This window comes from Myotis brandtii, unplaced genomic scaffold, assembly GCF_000412655.1.
Source record: "Myotis brandtii unplaced genomic scaffold, ASM41265v1 scaffold26, whole genome shotgun sequence".
In the NCBI taxonomy this organism is placed as follows: Eukaryota; Metazoa; Chordata; class Mammalia; order Chiroptera; family Vespertilionidae; genus Myotis; species Myotis brandtii.
In genome coordinates, this window is record NW_005359880.1 from 2,883,344 (window position 1) to 2,899,203 (window position 15,860).

At 41.4% G+C, this 15,860-nt stretch overlaps 1 protein-coding gene and 1 pseudogene across 3 annotated transcripts in view; one reads left to right on the forward strand and one right to left on the reverse strand.

Annotated features, from left to right (window-relative positions):
- GADD45A (growth arrest and DNA-damage-inducible, alpha) overlaps positions 1-2,014 on the forward strand; it is a 3,251-nt gene extending 1,237 nt beyond the window's left edge. Inside the window, exons 3-5 of one of the 3 annotated variants that reach the window (XR_001362463.1) lie at positions 35-272; positions 465-802; positions 1,342-1,405. Coding sequence is in view for 2 of the 3 variants with exons in the window: in XM_005868049.2 (XP_005868111.1) it covers positions 35-272; positions 1,342-1,455 (352 nt within the window). In the remaining variant the exon portion in view is untranslated. Of the gene's footprint in view, positions 1-34; positions 273-464; positions 803-1,341 lie in introns of all 3 variants that reach the window. The other 2 variants (XM_014541076.1, XM_005868049.2) reach the window with 2 other exon arrangements.
- An 8,187-nt stretch (positions 2,015-10,201) lies between these two features.
- LOC102247261 lies at positions 10,202-12,350 on the reverse strand (annotated as a pseudogene).
- Positions 12,351-15,860: the final 3,510 nt, after the last annotated feature.

The window sequence follows — 15,860 nt, forward strand, 5'->3', positions numbered from 1 at the left end:
CTCTGCGCTCACCTGCCCCACCCGCTGCCCGCAGCGACCCGGACAACGTGGTGCTTTGCCTGCTGGCCGCCGACGAGGACGACGACAGGGATGTGGCACTGCAGATCCACTTCACCCTAATCCAGGCGTTCTGCTGCGAGAACGACATCAACATCCTGCGCGTCAGCAACCCGGGCCGCCTGGCCAAGCTCCTGCTGCTGGAGACCGACGCCAGCCCGGGGGCCAGCGAGGGCGCCGAGCAGCCCTCGGACCTGCACTGCGTGCTGGTGACGGTGAGGGAGAAGGGGTCTCCGTGCTGGTCGGGGTTAGCGTCCTGGAACTCAGGGCGCCAGGCCTGAGAGTGGCCAGACTGCAGAGTGGAATGGGTGGGGGTCAAGAGCGTGACTGCCTTTGCCCCATTAGCGTGTGGCTGGACTTTCAGCCGAGATGTGCCAGTTTCATCATCAGGATTTTCTCTGGTACAGAACATGTCTAAGCACGTTGAAGGCTGCCAGCAGCGGAAGAGATCCTTGTGAGTCAGCACTGTCAGCCCAGCTACTCCCTACCTACATCTGCACCACCTCCCGTGACTAATTCCTTTAGCAGGGCAGATTAGATAAAGCCAAATAAATTCCTGGCTCACTCTCATTAAGGAGTCAGCTTCATTCTCTACCAGTCAAAGCTAAAAATAGAAATGGTGTAGGAGACAGACCTAATTAATTCCCTAGAAATGCATGAAGAGGATAGTGGAAATTTTTTCTTTGCAATCTTGCATTTTTTTTTTTTATGGAGCTTTTGTTTTCCTGATAAAAATAAACCTTTGGTAGGTAGATAACTTGTGGTTGCAGAGGTCCATGTGATAGCTTTGCGTCCTACATTTTACTACTTTTTGGCTGCCTCATTTTGCTACTGAAAGATACTACTCTGTCTTTTGTTAGGATAACAGGTGGCAATTCTAGTGAACTGCTATGCAACTCTTATCTTACTGTGAGCACAGCATGGAAATATTTCTCAGTTGTTTCATTCAGGTCTCTGCCACAGTATAAGTTTGGTAAGACAGACCTGTGAATGATACTCGCATGCAAAACTGAATAAATATTGTCATGCAAACATATGCATATGGCTCAGTGGATTGCATTAGTTCAAACTTTGCAGAGTATAGTTTAGTACACAATTACCCTTAGTGGTTTTGCAGGAAACCCAATGACTTGGAAGAAATTTTGTTTTTTATGGTTGTAACTGGTCTTCATGTCACACAGCCAGAGTATAGAATGTTCACGTGTCTTCCCCTCAACAGTAGTGTAATTATTAGCAAATGCTGAATCTTTAATAGTAAATTTATTTTTCTAAATTTGTTCCTAGAATCCACATTCATCGCAATGGAAGGATCCCGCCTTAAGTCAACTTATTTGTTTTTGCCGGGAAAGTCGCTACATGGATCAGTGGGTTCCAGTAATTAATCTTCCTGAACGGTGATGGCATCTGAATGAAAATAACTGAACCAAATTGCACTGAAGTTTTGAAATACCTTTGTAGTTACTCAAGCAGTTACTCCCTACACTGATGCAAGGATTACAGAAACTGATGTCAAGGGGCTGAGTTCAACTACAAGCTCTGGGGGCCCAGAGTTAGATGACTTTGCAGATGGAAAGAGGTGAAAATGAAGAAGGAAACTGTGTTGAAACAGAAATGCAAGTCAAAAGGAACAAAAATTGCAAAGAACCACACAGGAAGGAAAACAAACTATTAATTTAGAATGGTTGAGTTACATTTAATTAAACCAAATATGCTTTGTTAAAGTTTAAATGTGCAGCAGTTGTTTGGGTATTTTGGGTTTATATGCCTGCAAGTAAAAGAAAAGCAGAAAGGGTTAATCATATTTTAAAACCATATTTTATTGTATTTTGATGAGATGTTAAATTCTCAAAGTTTTATTATAAATTGTACTAAGTTATTTTGACATGAAAGGTTATTTATGCTATAAAATTTTTGAAACAATACCTACAATAAACTGGTATGGAATAATTGCATTATTCCTTAAGGTGTGCTTTTGTTTCTTTTAACTTGGACTTTATTTTTAAAAAGCTTTTTAATATGAAAAAAATTAAAATTTCTGAAATCATATGTATAATATGTGTGTGTCTATATATAGAAGGCCAGTATCTGTGTATATATGCATGTATATGGTTTTTTTTCCTACTTTTTAAACATTTGGTCTGGACATGGGAGCATCCTTTTATTTTTTATTCTTTATTTAACAGACATTTTTCTGATGCCCTACTCTACACTATGCACAGTCAGAAAATGAAGGTGATTTAAGAGGAGTTGGGTTTGCAGTTAGGAAAAAGGAGTATTAAAGCTTGTTCAAAGATTTAAGTGCTACAATTAGATTATATGCAAAATGCTAAGGATTCAAAGAGAGGAGTGTTACCTGCAAGACAAGTGAAGTTTTTACTGGAGAAAGATCATTCTGTGTAGATCTTAAAACATGAGTTTTATTTCCCTAGCTAGAGAGGGGAAAAGGATATAGCTGGTAATGGCGCTAGTTTGTGCAAATGTGTGGAGCCTGAAAGACCAAAACCTGTTCCAGGAACAAAGAATGATTCTGTGAGTGCCTCTGGTGTAGAAAGATAGGGAGAGATAAGGGCTGAGAACGAGTAGAGGGGGATTAGGCTCGGACTGAAGGGCATTCTGTGTCACCCTTAGGCATTTGGGCTTCCTTCTATAAACTTTGGGCAGTCAGCAGAGGCCTTCATGCAGGAGTGACTCGATCAGTGTTCTAGGAAGATAACGCTGGGGACTCAGAAAGACGGCTTATTGGGATAAGCGGCCGTAGGTACGAAGGCCAGTTAGGAAGTGGCTGTAACAGTCAGGGCTGTGCCTCTTGCAGAACCATACTTGGGGAATAAACAGGGACGTGGCTTGGCCAAGAGTTCGGGTGCCTTTCTTTCTTCTCTTTCGAGAGCTGTGTGCCTTCCAGCTGGACATTTCTGCTATGGTTCTGAGGAGTCGGGTTAAATGATGTCAGATGGGAGAGATGGAAGAAAAGAGCAAAAGAAATAAAAGGCTTCCACACAACAGTCATCTTTTAGTTGGAACAATCACTCGATAATTAACTGCAACAATCTCATGTAGATATAGCCAAAGAAAGCAAAAACGCTTCTGAGGCAAAAACTAAAACGTCGCGTTAGTCCACAGGATTTTTTGCCTACTTCTCAAACCATACCCTCCATGGCTCCCCTGCCATCTGCCTCCCATCTTTGTCATGACTACATGCAATCAGGAAAAAGTAGAAATCAGAGCAGAGAAAAATAAACCAACTAATAAAAAGCTCCAAGTTTCTGCATAGCGTATGCATAGCATAGGCCCAGGAGCCCTTCACCTTGCCATTAAGTTGCTGTTTTTCCACATCTGTGAAAAATGTGGATTTTTGGGCTTTGTTAAGGCTTGTATTTTATGTAAGCCAGCCCCCCAATCCAAAATATAACGTATTTAATATTTGTTTTTTTATGTTACCAAAAGATTGAGAGCAGTAAGTTTTAATTTTTTTTTTTTACCTTCCCACTAAAGTAAGCGTTTTCAATTATTTGCCAAATTACTTGATTGAAAACACTCCTGCAAAGGTGAGTTGAATTAAACTAGGAAAACAGAAGGGAGGGAAGCAGGGTTGTGGGTGCAAAGAGCATGGGGATTGGCCAGTATTAGTCCCTCCCCATCCTGTTTTCCTCATCTGTGAAATTGAGATAAAATTACCCATCTTGCAGAGCTGTTGCTTCCTACAAGACTGTACCTTCCCTGAAGGTAAGAGCTAATGTCTGGTTCATAATTATAGCCCAGTACTTAGCACACTTCTCAGTGAGCAGTAAGTGTTGAGTTAATATTTGTTGACTAAATGAATGATTTAGAAATACTAATCAATGCAAACTACATGGCGTGTGATAGGTGCTCACTATAGTGTGTCTATTACTAAAACCCACACGGTTAGCAACAGGGAAACCTTACGGCACCAGAGAAATGTTGCTTATAACATCTATTTTAGGAAAGGAGTTTATGATTTCTATTCTAAATCATAATAGCACTTAAAGATATGAAGTGATAGTATACATTCTGCAGGTTGTTTTGTTTCAATAAAATCTCAACAATAAATGCAAAGCTGTTGTTTTGATTTTTAAGTTTTAACTGTTGTTATTCTTTTCTGATTGAACATTATGTAAAGTTAACATGGCACTGAAAAATCCAATCATGAAACATGAGCTAATTGTAAACGTGTGGAATTACCTGCGTGGCTTCTACCTCAAATTGATGCTAATATTATTCTGTTGTCGCCATAAATGCCATTAAACCTATTATTGAAAGTTGGTGGAAATGTTACAACAGGAACAAAAATCCCCTTAGTGTTGTATGTGGAAAATACCTATTTTTCCACTGTCGACTTCACCTCAGCATCATAAATAGCATTGCCTCCACCTTTCTACAATTAACCAAGGCTCTCAGGAGGTTAAACTTCTATAATGAATAGACTCATGAAGGTAACTACTCTCCTATAAGACATATTATTTTCCAGCTAAAGAAAAAATGGTCATTTCTAGGAAAGAGCTGTTTTTATACTGTCAGTTGGAAGCATTTCTAAAGCATGTTTTGAGCTACCTTACTGTAACCTTTGTGAAATCACTGCTTCCTCAATTTTCAACCATGTGGGTTAAATTTTGTTTGATTCATGGTACAAGGCTTCAAACGGTAACGAATGTTTTCTTCAAATGAACAGAACTCGCAATGGCATGATTTAACACCATGCAGACTGAGTTGAATCTTTGTTTTTCCTCTCTAACAATCCTTAGATAAATATAAGAAATTCAGTGAAAAGGTTGTATTCATGAAGACTACCAAGATATACTTAAGGAATGCTTACTGTGGGCAAGGGACTATGGTGGTGATTTTGAAGTCAGACACATACCCTGGCCTCAGGGAGTTTGTAGTCTAGTGAAGCAATAAGACATGTACATCGATAGATGTAATCCAAAGCAAAAGAAGTGCTCGGTACCATAAGAAAGGCCCAGAGAATTGCTGTGGGAGTTCAAAGGGTAGACATCTCTGGATGGCATATGGGGATGAAATGGGGGAAAGGTTGTAAGCTCTTTGATCAGAAGCTAGCATTATATTTTGCAAACAGCACAAATTACTATCGCTCCTCAAGTTACAGTCACGTTACATCAGGATAGTCCCGCTGAAGGTGGAAAATGCATTTAATAACTGCACTCCGGAGTTTCAGCTGTTTACCCTCATGATCCCAGGGCTGACCTGGAGCTGCGGCTGTTGCCACTGCCCAGCACCACAAGAGAGCATTGCATATCGCCAGCCCAGGAAAAGATGAAATTCAGATTTCAAAGTGCCGTTTCTACTGAATGAGTACTGTTTTCATGCCACCAGGAAGTTGAAAAATTGTCAGTTGAATCACTGTAAGTCGGGAACTGTCTGTATATAATTGATAATTCTGCGAGGTCCCATGAAGGAGACACAGACATAGCCTATAGGAGTGCCTGTCCCTAAGAAGTTTATAATCAAATAGGGAAATCAAGGGCAGCACCTTCATTCCTTTAACACTGGTTATTGAAAGCCCATCGCGTACCTGGCACTGTGTTAGGTCCTGGGATTACAGAAGTGAGAAGGCAAGGTCTCTGCCCTCAAGGATGTGCACAGTTGTGGAGATGCCCGACACCTGCAATACTGTGTGTGAAGCAATGTTGGGGTAGACTCAAGGCCTAGGTGTTCCTGGGGGCAGGGAAGCTTTGCCAGATCAGTGAGACCCGAGGGATGAAGAGACCTGCCAAGGACTATGAAGAGCATGTGTTCCAGGAAGGGGAATTGCAACTTTTGGGGGGTATGAATTCACCTTGTTTGGGGCTAGCTTCTGGAGGCTACATGCCGAGCACTGTTCTGTGCACTTTATTTATAGTAACTTATTAGCACTCACTACAACCAAATAGAAGTAGGTACTATTATTATCATCACCATTTTGAAGGTGAAGGGATTGATATGCAGAGATTAATTTGCTCAGAATCATTAGTAAGTGGCAAATCCATCTGGGATGCAACCCTAGGCAGTCTGGCTCTAGTCTAGAACCTATGTTCTCTAATGACAGGTGGTGTGGGAAAGGTGGTATGAACCAGACCATGATCGGCCTTGCAAGCCAGGCTCTTCTCACTAGGTGATAAAAAGCCATTCATTTAAAAATAACTTAAAACATGAGAGAGGTAAGGAAAGGATGAAACTATGGCCCATAAAGTGTATCTTGGAAACCGGTAGCCAAGATAAATATGGCTTACACAATGTTCAGAAAAAAAAATTTTTTTATTGTCAATTTTTAAATTGACAGCTGGTTTGGTTCAGTGGATAGAGCATCAGCCTATGGACTAAAGGGTCCCGGGTTCGATTTCGGTCAAGGGCATGTACCTGGGTTGCAAGGTTAATCCCCGGCCCTGGTCAGGCCCATGTGGGAGGCAACCAATTGATGTGTCTCTTTCACATCGATGTTTTTCTCTCTCTGTTTCTCCCCTTCCCTTCTAGTCTCTAAAATCAGTGGAAAAATATCCTTGGGTGAGGATTTTTTTTTTTAAAGAATAAACATGGAGAAATTTCCTAGAAAAATCCTGATTTCTATTGTCTATTGAAAATTTGTTATCTGCGGCAACAATGGTTCCACATTCTGCATGGCAGCAATTGGCTAGAGCTGAGAGGAGCACCTCACTTTTATTTATTTTATTATTTGTTAATCCTCACCATTGATTTCTATAGAGAGTGTAAGGGAGGGGTGGGGGAGAGAGAAGCATCAACCTGAGAGAGACACATTGATTGTTTGCCTCCCACACTCGCCCCTACCAGGGCTGGGGAACCTGCAACAGAGGTACATGCCCTTGACCAGGAATCAAACAGGAGACCCTTTGGTCTGCAGGCTGACGCTCTCACCACTAAACTAGCCAGGGCAGGTGCCTCCCTTTTAGATATAAGGGTTTCCAGTTTGCCACAGACCTCACCCTTCTTATTGTAAACTCAATCCTATTGGACTGACGTAGGTTTCTCTTTCTAATTCACTTGGGGATGTGAGGTCCACCCTTCACCCCCAACAACTAGTATCTCTCAATCTGGGGCTCAGAGTCTTTCTGTGTAAAAGACAAGCTGTTTGCACTGTCAGAATTTCTCAAATTGTTCTGACGATAACAAAGACCTGGAGGTGTTTATTTAAAAGACAGCTTCAAGACCTCTTTCCAGGAGCTTCAGATTAAGGGGATTGGGATAGGCTGAGAATTTGTTTTTTTCACAAGGGCTTCAGGTAATTCTTATTATCAGGGAACTCTGAGGAATGCTGCACGCTCTCCACGCTCTCGGAGTTCTCCCAGCTGCAACTCGGCAGAGCCACTCCACCGTCTCAGGGAGTCGGAGTGGGAGGCAGAGGCTTTCACTTGATTGGCTTCCAGTCTCCGGGCTGTCAGCCCAGGAGGAGCTGAGGAATACACATCTCTCTGCAAGGGCTGAAGAGATTTCCAAGGAAGAGTTTTAACTAAAACAATTTGCTCCCTGGGACAGAGAAGTCACCAGTTTACTAAAGTGATTACTGCACAAGAACCACAAAAGGTGGGACCGTCCTCACACAGAATGGCTCTTAGCACTGCCTTGAACTGACCGATGAGCTGACCTTATGTGCCGACCTTATGTGCCAGACACAGCGCAGGCACTTCAGACAAGGCAAGGAAGACGCTGATCAGCATGATAAAAACCTGTTTTTGCACAGCTTACTGCGCAATGTCAGGAACAAGGTGGGAGCTTGGGAAGTGAGTGGCATTCCCACTTTTCTTACGTCCATTAGTACTTTCTGGCTTATTACATGTTGTCACATTGATTAATTCAATTTCTTGCTAAAGCAACTGAAGCTCAGTGAGGTCAAGAGACACCTCCAAGGTCGTATGGCAAGGAAGGGGAACAATTCAGAATTGCACCTGGAGCTCAGGCCTCTGTGAACCTGTCTCTCAGAGGCCAACCAGACAGCAGAGGTCAGCCTGGGGGAGGGTGGAACTAACTGGGTCTAGTCTTCGACTTATCCAGTAAGTGAGACCGAGCCTCAGGAAAACCAAAGGAGACAAACAGCAGGAGGAGTGAATTCTAAGAATTGTTCTTTTTCATCTCAGAACCTTTAAGGCAGAAGTGATTTTTGTGACCCTGGGTGCTCTTATGCTAACGGATTTTCTGCAATTAAGTGCTGAGAAAGAACTTAATGCAGAGAAGCTGCAAGCTTTCTTAGTATCACCACTTAACACCTGATTATATCCCCATATTGTAGTCATATTACCATCATCAAAATAATCCCTTGACAAGAAATGGCTCACCTGGAGAAGGACCTTCTGACTTCTTTTGTTTCTTTGTGTAACTAATAAAGACAGAGCCGGCCAAAGATAGAGAGTAAGAGTATATAGCCTTTGAGACAATGGGCTGCTAGAGCCAGAAAAAGCTGGGCTTGGATCTTGGATCCTAGCTAGAACTTGGGAAAGTTAGTGTAACGTCTCTAAGCCTCAGTTATTTCCCCTATAAACAGGGAAAACGCCTGACTGGCGTGGCTCAGGAGGTGGAACCAGGAGGTCACAGTTCAATTCCCGGTCAGGGCACAAGCCCAGGTTGCGGGCTCAATCCCCAGTGTGGGGTGTGCAGGAGGCAGCCGATCAATGATTCTCTCTCATTATTGATGTTTCTATCTCTCTCCCTCTCCCTTCCTCTCTGAAATCAATAAAAATATATCTAAAATAAAATAAAAAGGAAAAACGAACAAGGCTTATATCATAGGTTTGTTGTGAGAATTAAAGGAAACAATGCAGAGAGCACTTAGCTCAGTTTCTGAAAGCGGTCAACATATGTAACCCAATAACAATGACATCTCTCATGAGTCGGTAGTTTTCTATGTACGTGTGTTATGTATGTTTTCTAGGGAATTATGTGATGTTGGTAAATTAGAGGGTGATCTAAGTAAAAAAAAAAAAAAACCCGGTAAACTACATAGCCCAACAGAACTGAATATGGAAAGACACCATCCAATTAAGTTTTGTTAATTTCCACTAATCTAATTCTGTTTCTATTAACTTAATTTGGCTCTTTCTCACTCATTTGGATTATCAGAACAGTTTCTGTTCAAAATCAAAGGTTGAGCATGTACTGTGTGCCAAGTACTATGCTAGAACTTGCTACAGAAAGGTGATTGTGGTACAATTTCTTCTACCTGCAGTCTAGAAGAGGAATCTGACAAACATAATTTTCAAGTCGGTGTGGTGCCATGGCAAGTTTGGGCATGTGCTGTGTGTGTGTGTGTGTGTGTGTGTGTGTGTGTGTGTAAGCTGGTGGTGGTGTAAGACTTCCAGGCAAAGGAGATGCTTGACCTGAGTCTTGAAGCATGATTAGGAGCTGGTCAGGGGAGAACAGTGTGATGAATAAGGGACTTTTTTTTTTTGTCTGCAGTGTTTGCTAGAAAATTAAGTGTTAGGAAGGGAGCGGGGAGAGAGAGGCTGAAAGGTAAACAGACAGCAGATCATAGAGAACCTTGTTTGCCCTTCTAAGGAGCATGGGCTGGTCCCGCAAGCAGTATGAGGGCTCTGAGGATTTTATGTAGAAAATGAAAATGGTCCAATTGGAGTGTTCTATGGCTCACTCTTCCCAGGTAATCCAACTGCCCAGCCACAGTGTGCTAAGTGGGATCTCGGGGTGGGGGTGGGGTTAATGTTCTTGTCTGTCCTGCCCATCCCCCTTTTCCTCCAGTGAACTTTCTTTCCTCTTAGCACTCCTCACCCCAGCCTCAAGGGTAAATTTGTAATATAGGCCTGGCCAACCCTCCTGGCCATGATGATTGGTTGGGGATCGATCTGTGACTTCAGCTGGGCCAATCGGGTCTTCCCGAGACTTTTCTGCCCAAGTAGAGAATCTCCCTCTGGTGTTGCCCAGCTGGTCGATTGCTGGCCTGCTTGCCTGCCACAGAAAACAAGTCTATTCCAGAGCGAAGGACAGAAGGTGGAACCTCAAAGCAGAGCGCCTGCATCCAGCTGTACCTGAGGCGAGGCCCAGGGCTTTTTAGTAATGTGCTTGAGCTTGTTTTTGTTTGTTTCCAGAGCAATTTATTCATTCAAATCTATTAATATGCCACCAACAGTGCTCCTGTGTGTATTGTGCTGATAAATAGACACTGAGAGGATTTAACAAGTTCGTCATTTAATAAGGCTGAGTTCACTTTTATTACATGGTATTGTACACAGTCATCTGTTGAAACAGATTTCTCTTTAACAGATTTTAGTTTTAAAAAGTCATAGGTTATATACGTTCTGTATAAACTGGTGGGTAGCATGTTAGTGCCTTTGTTTTGACTTAGAAGTCTCAACTTTATGCAAAATAAAGAATATAGGCCAAAGAAAGCATAATGGGTCACTCGTATAGCACAGTGTTGTTTCTGTAATTTGGAGCTTTCTGCAAGGACAGGTTCAGGCCTGATGCAGCTGTAAAAAGATTACTTAATGAATCAACTATGGAAATTGTACAAAATGTTGTTAACGTTTATAGCTTAAACTGCACTATGTTACTAATTGCTATTCAAACTCAAAAACCTGGTTCTGAATCCCCAAGAAGGTGGCACGGGCACACAACCATGCCTTCTTATACTTAGGGGTGTGTCGGTACATATTTCAACAGAAACTTTGGCTTTAGGAATGAGTCACAAGCATTTAAAATAATGGCTTTCATCATCATTTTAAGTATACGGTAGGGGAAAGTGTACTTTAATTAAATACACATTATACCAGTGATGCTGGCAAGGTTGAAAGTTACTCCTAATGTTGATAACTATAAAAATCAGTTTGTACATGACAAGACAATGAGAGAAATAAGCAATCCCTTTGAAACGAATTCTTAAAATTAAAAAAAAATGTTCAGTGGGTCGTACCAACAGTATGCATTTTATGACAAAAACATGCACAGATTGAGCCTCCAAGGGCTCTCTTTATGAGCCTAAAGAAAATGAGCATTTATGTATTCATGGCTGTAATGAGCTTAAAAAAAAAAGGTCAATTATTCACTTACCTCTTAGGATAAACTATCCGGGGGTGTACAGATTTAACACCCCCATTAAAACTGCTTGCAAAAGGAAGAGAGAATGAAATAAAACATTTTTCCCCCTTGGGAGTGAAATGTTTCATTTGCTATCATAACCAGCAGATGCCATTCATTAATTAACTCAAAAATGGAAGGGAAGCACAAACACACTATTTGAGCAAGCCGACCGAAACACATTACAGTTTTAAAGCTGAAGGTTATGTATTATATATTACAAAGTCTTGACTAGGCAGTGTCAAAAGACAGCTCTTTCTTTGCTTGCTTTGTGATCATACCCCTTGGAAGTGGTAAGATCTCGTGGCCCTCGGCTTCCTTTTCTCTGCAGCTTTTAAAATCTGAAAGGATCACCTCTGTGTTTCGTCCACACTCATCATGGCACCTGCATCGCCAAACTCTCCACAGTAATGGGGTGCAGAAAACAGTGACCAACTGCCTCTTTGCAAAAAATTCCTATCCATTTCCAACCACCGGATGGGCTTTACATTATAAGATCCAAATCAAGCTTATGGAGAAATTCTGCAACCACCTCTGCACCAAATGTCAAGGACGCTCCTGTCATGTTCACCCCAGCCTAAGATCTCATGGTTGGGGTCAGGCCACAAAAGATCACAAAGAAGACCTTGATCTTGTCACACAATTCGCCAAGCCTGCTCCATAGATTGCAGATCTGGTGGTAAGCCTCCATGATAGCAAGTAGTTTCTCATCCACGATGGGTGCTGTAGGTAAACAGTTAAAGCAGTCTGTGAAAGTTTTCCATAGTTCAATGTTATATCTTCTTTTACATTCATCATAAAATCCATAAATTCTGTTGATGCTGGCGCACTCGTGGTCTTGGGGTATTTGACTTCGTACGAGAGGAAGAGGCAGATAATCTCTAGTGACCGCTTCCCCCATCCACATAGTCCCTCAACAGGTAGCTTTCTGGCGGGAAACCACCGTACTCAAAAAGTCTAGGCAAATAGTAGTATTGCCCAAGGATAGCACTGCATATTTTGAGTGGTGCCTCAAGTTCCAGCAGGATAGGCTGACTGAGAAAGATCTCTGGGGATTTTAAGCGCGGTCCTCTGATTTCATTCTCTGGTAGCTGGACATTCTTACTAGGCTTGGACCTTCTCACTACAGCAGCCTTTGGATGATGCTATGTTGAGTTTTTCTGTATCCACCATCCCTTTCCCACCGCTGACCCTCTTGACCCTCTGGGCTCCGCTCAGGGACTCATGCCCCCATTTCCAAGCTACACACATAGTAGGTCACCCCCCACTGCACGCTCCCTGCTTCCTCCTCCTCTCCCCACTGGAACCAAGAGAAGAAAAATGGCCTTAAGCTAGTTTCATTTGCAACTAAAAGTAGGATGAACAGTGGAGGCTGAAGGATTTCTGGGATGCAAGATTTTCTGGGCTAACACCTGGACAGTCCCAAGTGAACCCAGGCAGTTGATTACCCTAATACCAGGGGCAACCACAGAGGCTGCAGTCTAGACGGAGGCTTTTAGAGTAATTCAGTCAAGAGATGAAACGGGCCTGAACTTGTAGTTGATGAGAAAAATCAGGGATGGATTTCAGAAGTACTTGGGAAATAGAATAGGCAAGACTGGGTAAGAAATGAGGAGAATTCTTGAATGCCTCTCAGGTTTCCAGCGAGGGCAATTTAGTGATGATAGTGCCACCAATGAAATTTTGGGGAGGGGAAATGGGTTGTGTTTCTGGTCCTTGGGTGACCATCTATCAAAATGTCCAGGAGGATAGGCAAGTCTGATGCTTGGACAAAATATAGGCTGGATGTTTTGATTTGGTTTGGTTTTGTTCTGAGCATACAACAATTATAAGAATGGGTGAGATCTTTAAGAATGGGTACAATGAGAAGAGCAGCAGTGGGCTAAGATAGAAACTTGAGACTAAGGATGGGATTTTAGGAGGTAGACATAAGAAGAGGAGACAGAGGGGAAAAATGAGAGTGATGTCATAAAGATGGTAGTACAGCCCTCGCTGGTTTTCTCAGTGGATGGAGCATTGGCCTGCAGACCAAAGGGTCCCGGGTTTGATTCTGGTCCAGGCCACGTACCTTGGTGTGCAGGAGGCAACCAATTGATGTGTTTCTCTCACATCAATGTCTGTCTCTGTTTTTCCTTCTGTCTTTCACTCTCCCTAAAAAAAAAAGAAAAAATCAATGGAAAAATATCCTCAGGTGAGGATTAACAAAAAACAAACAAACAAAGACAAACAAAAAGATGGTAGTACAGACAGGAGAGTTTACAGAACAGAATGATTCACATGTTAGAGGGGATCTGGAGGCAGAGACTAAAGGACTCTACTAAACTTGGAAACTAGGTAGTCACTGGCCATTCTATTGAGAAAAATCAGTTTCATTACATAGGTGGGAGGAAAAGCCAGATTGCAGCCAATTGAGAAGATGGGAGATGTGGAAAAGAATACAGGCAAGGTGGACCACTCTTTGGAACATTTTAATAAAGGAGAAAAGAGGATTAGGGACTTGGGGAATAGCTGGAAGACTTGGCCTTGAACCATAGGTTGCTTCTCAGCCTGAGCATCTGATGGAAGATACTCAGATGAGTATGATGGAGACATTTGGATGTGGGAAGTTTTAAGAATTCAGGACAAATGGTCCCAACATTTTATTTTATGGAGAAGGCAGGATTTTTTTTGCATGATGGGAAGGAGATAAATAGGAGGGTTTGAGGAGGGTGATAAAGGTTTGGAATGGGGGAGTTGAGTAATCCTAATAAAAGGATTGTGAAATACCATTGGGGCTCAACAAAGATTAGAAATACTATTGCCAAAAAATACCTTAGAATAAAATTTGTTAAAAAAAAGAAATACTACTACTGCCAGTTTGTCTCCACTAATTTATTCTCCTTGTTCAGTCTAATTATCTTTATGAAAACAAAGATTATCACGTCAAGACCTTATTTTAAAATTTCTACCAACTCCCTTCCTTTGTTTATATAATCAATACAAACTCTTACACTTTGGACCCAAACTTCCTTTCTAGCCTCCTTAACATTCTCCTTCCCATACTCCCACCATAAGATCTGTGATATCTCAGAAATCTTTAGAACTTAGAATTTGGATCCACTGTTGTTTTTGCTGCTGAGAAGATCTTTCCCTATTCTTACGAACAAACTCCTACTCATCCTTCAAGGCCCAACTGATCTATTGCCTCCTCTGTGCAACCTTTTCTGACTCATTAAGTTAGAGCAGCTTCTTATAATAGCACTTACCACATTGTATAGTGATTTATCTGTTTACCTCTTATTGCCCCACCCCCACTCCAACTATCCTGGGAGATCCTTGTCTTTTCTGGGTTTATCCTAGGACACACATAGTGCGAACAGGAGCTACAATATTCGGAGTTGAAGCTCAACAAATGAATAAATTCGTCTGTCCTGCTTCTAAAAAAGCAAATGTTCTGTTATTGCAATGGAATGTTTGAGTGGACTAGTTTAATTTTTTGTATTATGTTTTATGAGATCTTCTTATAGGGCATTGAGATCTTTGTTGAAGAACTTTGCTCATTTAATTCTATTAATTGCCTATATACAAAATACCTTTCTATATTCACTTTTCCTTAAAAATTCTTCCCAGTCCTGCTGATGAGTCAGCAGCTGAAGTATCAGGAAGTGAATCTTTAAATATCTTTTAAATACCTATAATTATACACAGCAAACCCACATACCCTTCTCTGACCCCATACTCTAGACTTTGGTTCTTTTCCTCCTGATTTTCAATTCAAGAAGGAAAATGTAGAATGACGTGGGGTGGAGATGGCAAAAAACAACCAGAAGTGAAATGCTTTCCTTTCTCAAATTTGTATGAAATGTAAAGCTAGGAGAGATGTTAGCAATTACTAGTCTAAATCTTTTTTAAAGAATAGATTATTTTTTTTTTTCTGGAAACATGACCAGAAGTCATAAAGGTCCTCAGGTTGTACAGCAAATTAATGGTAGTCAGACTAGAACAGTGATGGTGAACCTTTTGAGCTCGGCATGTCAGCATTTTGAAAAACCCTAACTTAACTCTGGTGCCATGTCACATATAGAAATTTTTTGATATTTGCAACCATAGTAAAACAAAGATGTATATTTTTGATATTTATTTTATATATTTAAATGCCATTTAACAAAGAAAAATCAACCAAAAAAATGAGTTCGCGTGTCACCTCTGACACACGTGTCATAGGTTCGCCATCACTGGACTAGAACCTACCTTTCCTGAGTCCAAGGCATGTGTTCTTTCTCTCACTTCATACTGACTATTTATGAAAAACGCAGGTGTTTTTTTTAAAGTCTATCAAATATGCTTTGGATTTCTGCAAGCTTCCATTTCCGTATATGTAAAATGGGGATAATAATAAAAGCAACCTCATGGATGGTTGGTTGTGAGAATTAATAGGTACAAAATACTGAGAACAATACCTGACCAAAGTAAGTGACTACAATTTATTATTGTTTATCCTTAGTTAAGGTTTAGGCCATGACACTCTTGATTTTTGAAGGACTTACTTGTCTTACTGGATTAATTTTAAATTTCCCCAATGTTATTTTGTTTTTCTCCCCCTATTCCAGTGATGGTGAACCTATGACACGCATGTCAGAGGTGACACGCGAACTCATTTTTTTGGTTGATTTTTCTTTGTTAAATGGCATTTAAATATCCTATCTAATAAAAGAGAAACATGGTAATTAGCCGTAACTTCGCTACCCTTCCCATTGGCTAATCAGGGCGATATG